The following is an 11,789-nucleotide window of genomic DNA, read 5'->3' as shown; positions in this document are numbered from 1 at the left end:
AGTTGGGCTGGAGAACGAATCTGGCCAGATTCGTCAGTGAAGCTGACTTTGGCCGCCATGACCTTGTGGGGCCAGGAAGCCTAATCTAATCTGTACTAAGATGGATGTTTGTGTTGTGTCTTGGTAGACTAAATGACTGATGGGTGTTAGTTCGGCCGAGGCTGCTAACTTCTAATTGTTAGGCAACTAGAGCTACTTGAACAGTTGGTAATTGAACCTATCGATAGCCTAAGCCTGCTAGTTCCCCATCAAACCTTCGAGAGAATTTCAAGAACCCAGTTTTGGCTACCGCTCGGGAATGATCGTTTGGAATGGCGAAAAACAAGAGGTAGAAACAGTTTAGAAAGACAGCCTTATGCACATTTTAATTCTATGATTAGTAGGTTGTGCATTGTGTGAGTGTGTGTGTGTGGAGTGTTGTTGTACAGGCAGGAAGAGAATGAGGAGGATGAGGGGTGGAGTTGGGGGGGGGGGGATGAAGGATGAGGATGGGGATGGGTTTATTTGGACATCATTCTGCTGTAAGCGTCTGTAGAGCTGGGTTGGGTCACAGTTCAATTGCCAAGACCTCAACGGCGCGACTTGGCGACGAGAGAACTTGTAGCTGACTGAGAGCAAGTCTGGCTGCTGAGCGGCCGGCCGGCTGTGATTGGCTGGCTGGCGCACCAATCCTGAGAGAGGTGGGCGGGGCCAAGGCGCGGACGTCCCTGTAGATGGCGGGAGCTCCTGGGCTTTATGCCGTTGTGTGTTTATGCCTTTATGCTCTAAGTGGGCTCCCATACGAGGAATAGTTGAGAGTTTACAGGGTTAACAACACTGCAAACCAGACATGACACGGCTGAACTCATCGAGACTTAAACTGTTGAAGAATTTGTTGAGCGTTCTGTCCTCGTCGAGGCTACTCGAGAGATAGTGGCCAGAATCAGAATCAGAATAATACAGGAGAAGATGCCCATTGGGGCGAGCTTGGAAGTGGGGACAGAAGAAGATAAGGGGGGGTGAGAGGAAGAAGATTTGTAAGAGAAAAAGTGTCAGGGCTAAACCCAGCTGCGTGTCGTTTGGTTGCGGCATTCGAGGCAGGGACTCAGTCGGGTGTTTTCAGTGACAACATCGGGACATCACAAACTCACAACATCACAGTGATTGACTCAAGAGCGTCAGGGCTGAACTTTTTACGGATGGTTTGTGCTGGTTGTTGAGAGCTGAATATGTATTGATGGTGGATGCTGGGTGTTGAGAGCTAAAGTTTAACGAAATACAGAGTTAGGAGGAGGATCATGGATGGTAGAGAAGAGGTCATGATTGTTTCGTGGTAGTCTGAGAGTGTGTAGGAGAAAATCAATGTGTTGTTCATGATAAGTGAGTAGTCTATCAATTTGTTTGTCTGATAAAGTTTTCCAGTAGGTATATAGGGCAGGAATGTTCGTACTTTCATGGAGACTTTGACTGGTATTTAACTCTTGCCATCGGGTGTTGAGTACCCATCTTAGTGCTCTATTCTGTATTCTTTGAAGCTTTATTTTGTTAGTACGTGCAGATAGAGAAAGAGCTAGTGGAGCATATGTTAGGAGAGGTCTAATAAGTGCTTTGTAAAGGTGCATTTTTGTGTCAGGTTTTGCAAATCTAAGTCTGTACAGTTTTTTCATGGCTTGAAGAGCTATTGCATGTTTCTGTGTAATGTGTGTGAAAGAGTAGTTGTCGATCAAATGTGAGTCCAAGGACTGTGGAGGAGGGAGATACAGAGATATAAGTAGGATTTTAAGTGTATGATTAGAGTTTGAGAGGAATTGGGCGAATAGTTCTTTTGCAGAAAAAGTAGGTGATTTTAGATTTGCTGGAGTTAGTTTTTATACGCCATTTGTACTCCCATTCAGTGACAACATCAAGTTCTGTTTGTGCTCTGTTTGTTAGTGTATCAATGGTGTTGCTGGTGACAAGGTGAGAGACATCATCGGCATAACATATGGTTAATGAAGTGTGATGAACAGGGTCAGGAATGTTGTTTATGTATAGGATGTAGAGTGTTGGGGCAAGAACAGAACCTTGGGGAACACCGGCATGTAAGTTGAAGTAGTCAGAGTGTTGTCGGAGGAACTTAATTCTCATTGTCCTATTGTCTAAGTAGTTAGAAAGAAGTTTGGTGGTGATAAGAGGAAGATTTTAAGTTACTTTGACACTGTTCACTGTTGCCAAACAGTGTCAAAGGCCTTCTCAACGTCCTTAGTGATGAGTGCAGTCTTAAGTCTTTGGTGCTGATTGATACTGAGGTAGTTAGTCATGATGTTTAAGGCGTCGTGAGTGGACGGGTGAGGCCGAAATCCAAACTGTTAGTGAGTAAGTCATTGTGTTCTAGGTGGGTTCTAAGTCTCTGGTTGATCAGCCTTTCAAAGACTTTGCCAAGTGTCTCTAGAAGACTGATGGGTCTATAGTTCTTTGGGTCAGTGTGGGGTTTCCCAGGTTTTGGAATAAGAACGGCTGTGACAGACTTAAAGTTGAGTGGAAAGTATCCAGAGGCAAGGGAGGCGTTGAATAGGTTAGTGATAGCAGTAATGATAGAAGCAGGGAGTTGTCTAAGAAGGATATGTCCAATGCCAGACGCACCAGGGGCTCTACGACGAGTGCCCATGAGAGCTGTCTTGACATCAGCTAGAGTTAGGGGAGTCTGTAGTTCAGTGTTTGAATTGAGATTGTCAAGGTGGATGAGGTCGTCTGGTGTAGTTGCATGTCTATTTTGGTGTATCCAGTCTTCGACTGCTTCAATGTTGGGGCGTGCAAATGGTTCAGGAGGATGTGGGTGAAAGATTTGTTCCCAGTGGTGTTTAAAAATGTTGAGTACTGCTTTAGGATCAGTGATTTTGTTGTTATTATGTAGAAGGTATTTAAACGGTGTGTGAGTTGATCCTTGTAATTGTTTGATTTGTTTCCAGAATTCTTGAGGTGTCAATTTTCTGTATTGTTCTGCTTGTTCTATGAGGTGTTTCCAATGTTTTGTGTGATCTTCATCTAGGCTGTTAAGAATGTGGTTTTTTAATGCTGTTAGGTCCCATAGTATTTGTCCATGACGATGTATGTTTTGTAAGAATCTAGTGTGATAGCAAGCTAAGAGGCGTTTTGAGCGAATGGAGGGGGTGAAAGTGAAATGTGGTTTGTGTGTTGTTTTAGGAATGGAGATGTTTGCTGCATGAATGATGGTGTCTTGTATGTTGCGTGCTTGTGTGTCGATGTCAGTGTGATGTTTGTCATTGTATTCATAAGTGAGATCAGTGTCATCAATGCGTCTTTTGAACATGTCCCAGTTTGCCCTAAGGTATGAGAATTGAGGAGTGCTGGGGATGAGAATAGGATTTGTGGAGACTGTGAGAATTAAGGGAATATGATCAGAGCCCGTAATGGGCCCTGGTGAAATGAAGTGTTGCAAGTTGCTGCCATGTCTGTTGGTGAATATGAGATCAGGTCTGCCAGAACCTGTATGTGTGAAACAAGTGGGGAAATCAGGGCCAAGAAAGAATAGATGTTTTTGGGTGTATATTTGGTGAAGCTGTCTGCCATGCTGATTTGTGGTATTGTGGTGGAATGTAGGATGTTGTGCAATGAGGTCTGCAAGCAGAAAAACAGGCAAGTGAGTGTGGTTGAAGAGAGTTGTGAAATCTTGCATGGGAATGTCAGTGTTAGGACGGGTGTAGGTTGTGCAGATGATGAGAGACCCCATTTGTGTGTGAACTTTAATGGCTAGGAAATGTTTGTGAAGCCAATGAGTATGTAGGAGTTCGTGTTTGTATGAAGAACGGATGAGTATTGCAACTCCTTCATGTGCTTCATCTGGTGACTGGTAAGAGGAGTAGCCATAATGTTTGATTTTATATGAGTTCGTAATGTATGTGCTATTTAATAATAGCACATCAGGTCTCTCGATCTCAATAAAATCTGACACCATGTGTCTAATGGAGAAATATGCCCGCACATTAAATTGTATGATCTTTATGAATTTTTAGGTTTTGATGGGGTGCTGGTGGGGTTTTGTGCATGTACAGGAGCATGAGGCTTGCGTGATTCAATGACTTGGGCAGTTACTGAGGAGGGTGCATCTTGGAGGAGGGTGGTAGGAATTGTGGGAAATTGACAGCGGGAGGTGGGAGTAAGACAACGGGTTGCTGAGCGGGCTCGGGACGAGATGAGATGAGTTACAGAAGAAATGACTGGAGTTGTTGGGGGATGGAGGAAGACAGAAGGCTTGTTGGCAGGAACCGGGTGAGAGGTATCAGAGGTTGTAGTGTTTGAAGTCAGATTAGAAGTGGAGGGGACAATGTTGGGAGAAGAGGGTGAAGGTGCTTTTGACATGGATGATTCAGTTTGGGATAGTCCAGGATGTGCTGTTTGGTCAGTGGCACCGTTTTCTGTAGCAGTCAGGCGTGGGCTGGGAGGACATTGTGGGGGAACTGTAGTATTTTCCTCAGTTGAAGTCGTGGTGTTTTGTGGAGTGAGGACTGTAGGCGAGAATGGATCAGAGCGCATTAACTGAGTAGGAGGAACAGAGATACTAGGAAGGCCGTTATGAGTGAGAAAAATAGGAAGATAGTCAGCAAAGTCACGGCCATCGTCCTTGGCCTTCAAGTAAGCAGCTTGTACACAGGCAGTGACTCGTTCATATGAAAGGTTCTGAAGAGGAGAATAAGGTGGAGGTGGTGGGTGAGGGAAGAGAGGTGGAGAGGACTGAGTTTGTTGTGCAGTATTATGGAGATGATGTTGCTGGTGAAGTGAAGCATTAAGGACACTGGCATAGGACATTGAGGTGGCTGATGCTGTTTGGTGATGAGATAAGTTATGGGAGGTTGAAGAAGAAGAATGAGGGTGTGCTTGAGTGCGAGGTTGGTTATTGCGAAGAGATTTTAGGGTTTGCTTTCTCAAAGGGCAAGATTTGTCAACTGCTGAGTGAGCACCTTGGCAATTGGTGCATTTTAGGATAGGGGCAGAGCACTGAGTATACAAATGACCTTCAGCAGAGCATTTGGAGCAAATTTGTGGGCTTTTACATTTTCGTGTTTCGTGATTATAATTGTAACATTTGAAACATTGTAGCAAAGGAAGATAGTCAACTGGACTAATGAGATAGGGAGGAGTGATGGTGTTGAGGATTTTAATTCCATGGTGCAAGAGTTTTTGAGCTTCTGTAGGGGAGGAACATTGGATCTTGAGGTGTTTTGTATTGGGCACTGGGTATATCTCCATTACAGTAATAGCATTTCTGTGTGAGATGTCTTGAGAGAGATTGATAGTATTAGATGCTGATAGGACAGAGCTGTCGACATTTCTTACAAGGACAGAGCATTTAGTTTTTTGTTCAATAGTGAGGACAGGAGTCAGTGAAGCTTGTGTGAGTTTACTGAAAGTAGGTTCCTTGAAACAGGCAAAAAGGCCGTCTTCTGAGACAATGAGAAATTTGATGGTGATTGTGTTGGCGTGTTTGATATGGTTAGTGGCAGGTGTGCCAGTGGCATTGTAAAAGGTAGTGATGCAGTCAATAGTGTCTATGGGTGTATTCCCAGTGTAGGTCATCCGTAGACAGTGAGCCATTGTGACTCACTATCTACTGACAGTCCCGTGTTTTGTGCCAATCACTGTGATTCCATAAGCTCAGTGGGGGTCAGTGTGTAGGCCAGGTCTAAGACCTGGCCTAAGGGTCTCACCACGAACAAACACCGTGTTCCGGAAGGTTGCAACCCCCAGTTATGGTGGGCTCGCACGATCACGAGATTCCACAACTGGCTCGGCAGTGTCAGAAACGGAAGAATTTTAGGAGAGGAGAAAAAGAATGCACCTATGCCATGACGCAGCTGCAAAAGGTGAACTTCCGTCTTCTCACCTGGGCCTGTTCTGGCTCGAAGTGGGGCTGTTCACCTAAATGCAGTCCGACCTGGACACAAGCACATTGGACAACACACAGAAGATGCCACGAGGAAGATGTCACTGCTTAGGACTAGATGGTGGCTGGGAAGCGCCTGGTTCTGCTCCAATACACTGCTGCTGGCTGGAACTGGTTTTTGGCTGCACTGAAGTGCTCGTCGAGGCTGGAGATAACAGCTGCTGTAGGACAGCGAGACGATGCTGGCTTGCTTTATGGCTGGCGAGCTGATCGATCCATCCACTCACGCACTCTAAGAGGTATCAGACGTTGGTAGAGTGGGCGTGCGTAGCGCTCAAGCAGAGGGCCGCCTAAGTCACACTGCGAGCGAGACGATGCTACTCTTGCAACGATGCTGATTGGTTTGAAGTAGTGGCCCTAAGGCAAATTCAGGTAAATATGAAGACGTTGGACTTGACGGTGTGAGAATAGCTTGAGCTGCTTCAACTCTACGTGTGTAAATCATATCTCAATAAATTTATTTTAATTTCAAAACAAGAAATACATTTTGAAATAAATTTATTTCAATATTAAAACATTAGTAGCCAAATATAAACAGATCTAACAGAGAACTGTAGTAAGGTCAGGTTCCGTCTCGTGTCCTGTATACAACACTGCTGCGGTACAGTGTAGAATAATTATCTCTGAGAGTATTACATGTAACACAGGCCCAGAGGAATCTTTACCGACCTTCCTTTCTCTCTCATAATTTTATAATTTCATCACGAAATTCATAAACCGTTTTTCTTTTAAGGCAATCAGAAATCCTTTGATTGTAAAATATTTGTTTTGTCTTAAATCCTGTTGATAATATGATGGTGAGAGCACTAGTTCTTGGTCTGGTCTGGGACAGGCAGCCATCTCTGGGACACCCAGCATCTTGCCACAGAGTATCCCAGCCATCTCTGGGGCACCCAGCATCTTGCCACAGGGTATCCCAGCCATCTCTGGGGCACCCAGCATCTTGCCACAGAGTATCCCAGCCATCTCTGGGACACCCAGCATCTTGCCACAGGGTATCCCAGCCATCTCTGGGGCACCCAGCATCTTGCCACAGAGTATCCCAGCCATCTCTGGGACACCCAGCATCTTGCCACAGGGCATCCCAGCCATCTCTGGGACACCCAGCATCTTGCCACGGGGTATCCCAGCCGTCTCTGGGACACCCAGCATCTTGCCACAGGGTATCCCAGCCATCTGTGGGGCACCCAGCATCTTGCCACAGAGTATCCCAGCCATCTCTGGGACACCCAGCATCTTGCCACAGGGTATCCCAGCCATCTCTGGGGCACCCAGCATCTTGCCACAGAGTATCCCAGCCATCTCTGGGACACCCAGCATCTTGCCACAGGGCATCCCAGCCATCTCTGGGACACCCAGCATCTTGCCACAGGGTATCCCAGCCGTCTCTGGGACACCCAGCATCTTGCCACAGGGTATCCCAGCCATCTCTGGGGCACCTAGCATCTTGCCACAGAGTATCCCAGCCATCTCTGGGGCACCCAGCATCTTGCCACAGGGTATCCCAGCCATCTCTGGGACAACCAGCATCTTGCCTCAGAGTATCCCAGCCATCTCTAGGGCACCCAGCATCTTACCACAGAGTATCCCAGCCATCTCTGGGACATCCAGCATCTTGCCACAGAGTATTCCAGCCATCTCTGGGGGACCCAGCATCTTGCCACAGGGTATCCCAGCCATCTCTGGGGCACCCAGCATCTTGCCACAGGGAATCCCAGCCATCTTTGGGGCACCCAGCATCTTGCCACAGAGTATCCCAGCCATCTCTGGGGTACCCAGCCTCTTGCCACAGAGTATCCCAGCCATCTCTGGGACACCCAGCATCTTGCCACAGAGTATCCCAGCCATCTCTGGGACACCCAGCATCTTGCCACAGGGTATCCCAGCCATCTCTGGGACACCCAGCATCTTGCCACAGAGTATCCCAGCCATCTCTGGGACACCCAGCATCTTGCCACAGAGTATCCCAATGACAGATGTAATTTGGAATGCTTTAACGTGACAATTACAACCAGGCATAACTTCTTATATTTGTTTTTAAGAAGGATTCTCTCTCCCCTTCCTTAACTAACACTGACATGACAGATGGAAAAAAAGAGTAATTGAAACTGTTTTGATAGACATTACACTTAAGTTTTGTGTTGACAGTTACAATATTTGATGTATGAATAGTATAAATTTTTCTGTTAAACAGACGCTCAAAGCTTTTCCAGGTCAGCAATAGTGACTTTCTCCCAGTTTAAATGTTTTAAGGCTGGTTACTGTTCTCACTGTCAGCAGCAACAGTTTGATAGTGAGGTATAGTGAAGGTGTGAATGACAGGAAAATGTCAGGATAGGTTGTCACAATCACTGAGTCTTATACCCTGAGATGTGACCAGTTAGGTCACCATCAATCGGAAAATTTTCAAAATGAGACTGTCCTCTCCAGTCATTTAAAGTAAGCCAAAGTAATATTAAACTGAGCATTGACAGTATTGACCAGCATATGCAAATGTTTTGTTAAATTTTAAAAGGCTAAATCTTCTTGTAACGATTTTAAGTTTTTCTTAATTTATTAAGAATTTTTTTTTTATCTACATGGTTTATATATACGGTAAACAAGACAGGTCTCAGGTCAGAGTCCTGAGGACCATTGGCAACTATGGAAATGTTGCACTTGAGTGTTGTATCAACATGGTTTATATATACGGTAAACAAGACAGGTCTCAGGCTAGAGTCCTAAGGACCATTGACAACGTTTACCACTCGGATTTGTCTTACTGTTTCTGTTGAAAAAGTCATATCATAGCCACTAGCAAGTTAATACCTCCAAACAATAGGCCTCAGAGAATGAGTGAAAATAAGTGTTCAAATTGTTAAAAGTTGTATGTTACTTAATTTCAGATAATGCATGTATTAACTTTAATAGTTGTAGTACTTTACTATATAAAATATAGTACAGTACTACTTACAGTATCAAAGCAGGCGTACATATGGTAGTTTCTTTACTAAAGAAATTGTTCATTTAAGTGTGCAGAAGGACACTTACTGTATTAAACTACTTGAACAGTAAGCTGCTTACTGTACAAAAGATCTTGTACAGTACGTTACTTACTGTAATAAAGTAAGTGCCCAAAAGACTAGCTACTGTATTAGAGCAAGTTTACAATAGGATACTGATAATATGAAAGTACATATACGGTACGCTGCTTAATGCATAATTGTAAGTTACAGTCGGCAACTTACTGTATTTAGTTGTACATTAAGCAACTTACAATAACACAAGTGTATATATGCTTTTGCTTGATCTTGAGGATAACAAGGTTAAGACAGACTAAAGTCAGACAAAAATTCCCAATGCCTAAAATCCCTAAAATGTTACAATAACTAAGATCTCGTAACAAATAAAGACCCAAAACTAATAATAGTGATCCCAAACAATAGTAAAGAAAGTCATATTAATAATAATAAAGTGTAGAAAACGCTAATAAATCAATTACATACCAAAACATTCATAAAATCAGGAGACAAATGCTTATCTATACCTTCCACTACAGACTGGAAGGCTGCTTATCTATACCTTCCACTACAGACTGGAAGGCTGCTTATCTATACCTTCCACTACAGACTGGAAGGCTGCTTATCTATACCTTCCACTACAGACTGGAAGGCTGCTTATCTATACCTTCCACTACAGACTGGAAGGCTGCTTATCTATACCATCCACTACAGACTGGAAGGCTGCTTATCTATACCTTCCACTACAGACTGGAAGGCTGCTTATCTATACCTTCCACTACAGACTGGAAGGCTGCTTATCTATACCTTCCACTACAGACTGGAAGGCTGCTTATCTATACCTTCCACTACAGACTGGAAGGCTGCTTATCTATACCTTCCACTACAGACTGGAAGGCTGCTTATCTATACCTTCCACTACAGACTGGAAGGCTGCTTATCTATACCTTCCACTACAGACTGGAAGGCTGCTTATCTATACCTTCCACTACAGACTGGAAGGCTGCTTATCTATACCTTCCACTTCATTTATACTATTCGACTACACATAAGAGGTATAACTGGCCGACCTCTCAAAGAGTTCAAAGGAACTTGATAAGCACCTCCAAAGGATACCTGATCAACCAGGCTGTGATTCAGGTGTCAGGTTGCGAGTAGCCGCGTCCAACAACCTGCTTGACCAGTCCAGCCACGAGGAGGCCTGGTCGAGAACCGGGCCGCGGGGACGCAAAGCCCCGAAACCATCTCAAGGTAACCTCAAGGAAGGTACCTTCAGCATACTAAAATACTTTCATACCTCTAACATACCAAAACTCATTCAAACAATGTATACTAAAAATCCTTCATACTACCATAATATAAAAACTCATTCAAACTATCATTATACAAAAATCATTTATACCACCGACGCACCACAACTCATTCATACCACCAGCACACGGAAACTCATTCATACCACCAGCATACCGAAACTCATTCATTCCACCAGCATACCAAAACTCATTCATACCACCAGCATACCAAAACTCACTCATAACACTAGCATACCTAAACGCATAGATGCCACCAACATACCAAAATTCATTCATACCACCATCATACCAAAACTCATTCATACCGCCAGCATACCGAAACTCTTTAATGCCTCCAGCATACCAAAATTCATTCATTTCCTCAGCATACCACAACTCATTCATACCACCAGCATACAGAAACTCATTCATTCCACCAACATACCAAAATTCATTCATTTCCTCAGCATACCAAAACTCATTCATACCACCAGCATACAGAAACTCATTCATTCCACCAACATACCAAAATTCATTCATTTCCTCAGCATACCACAACTCATTCATACCACCAGCATACAGAAACTCATTCATTCCACCAACATACCAAAATTCATTCATTTCCTCAGCATACCAAAATTCATTCATACCACCAGCATACCAAAACTCATTCATACCACCAGCATACAGAAACTCATTCATTCCACCAACATACCAAAATTCATTCATTTCCTCAGCATACCAAAACTCATTCATACCACCAGCATTCCAAAACTCATTCATACCTCCAGCATACCAAAACTCGTTTATTCCACCAGCATACCAAAGCTTATTCATACCACCAGCATTCCAAAATTCATTCATTCCACAAGCATAGCAAAATGCATTCATACCACCAGCATACCTAAACTCATTCATTCCACCAGCATACCAAAATTCATTCACTTCACCAGCATACCAAAACTCATTTATACCACAAGCATACCAAAACTCATTCTTACCACCAGCATACCAAAACTCATTCATACCTCCAGCATACCTAAACTCATTCATGCCTCCAGCATACCTAAACTCATTCATACCTACAGCATACCGAAACTCATTCATTTCACCAACATACAAAAACTCATTCATACCACCAGCATACCAAAACTCCTACATTCCACCAGCATAGGAAAACTCATTCATACCACTAGCATACCAAAACTCATTCATACGATCACCATACCTGAACTCATTCTTACCACCAGCATACCAAAACTCATTCATACCACCAGCATACCAAATCTCATTCATACCTCCAGCATACCAAAACTCATTCATTCCACAAGCATAGCAAAATGCATTCATACCACCAGCATACCTGCACGTGTACATCTGTAGATTACTGTACATCTACACATGTACATCTGTAGATTACTGTACATCTGTAGATTACTGTACATCTACACATGTACATCTGTAGATTACTGTACATCTACACATATATATCTGTAGATTACTGTACATCTACACATGTACATCTGTAGATTACTGTACATGTACATCTGTAGATTACTATACATCTACACATATATA

At 43.7% G+C, this 11,789-nt stretch overlaps 1 protein-coding gene across 1 annotated transcript; it reads right to left on the bottom strand.

Moving 5' to 3' along the window:
• Positions 1–10,289: 10,289 nt before the first annotated feature.
• On the bottom strand, positions 10,290–11,318 carry LOC138350538 (homeobox-like protein HDP1). Its single transcript, XM_069301546.1, has one exon. It carries the CDS (start codon positions 11,316–11,318, stop codon positions 10,290–10,292), a length of 1,029 nt encoding a protein of 342 aa, XP_069157647.1.
• Positions 11,319–11,789: the final 471 nt, after the last annotated feature.

The sequence above is a fragment of the Procambarus clarkii genome, chromosome 46 (assembly GCF_040958095.1).
Source record: "Procambarus clarkii isolate CNS0578487 chromosome 46, FALCON_Pclarkii_2.0, whole genome shotgun sequence".
In the NCBI taxonomy this organism is placed as follows: Eukaryota; Metazoa; Arthropoda; class Malacostraca; order Decapoda; family Cambaridae; genus Procambarus; species Procambarus clarkii.
Note: the sequence above shows the minus strand (reverse complement) of the source record. Positions and strands in the feature narration are given on the sequence as shown.

What these genes read in the sequence shown, in the direction of transcription:
- LOC138350538 (XM_069301546.1), bottom strand. Translation starts at nt 11,318, where the DNA reads ATGAATGAGTTTCGGTATGCTGTAGGTATGAATGAGTTTAGGTATGCT.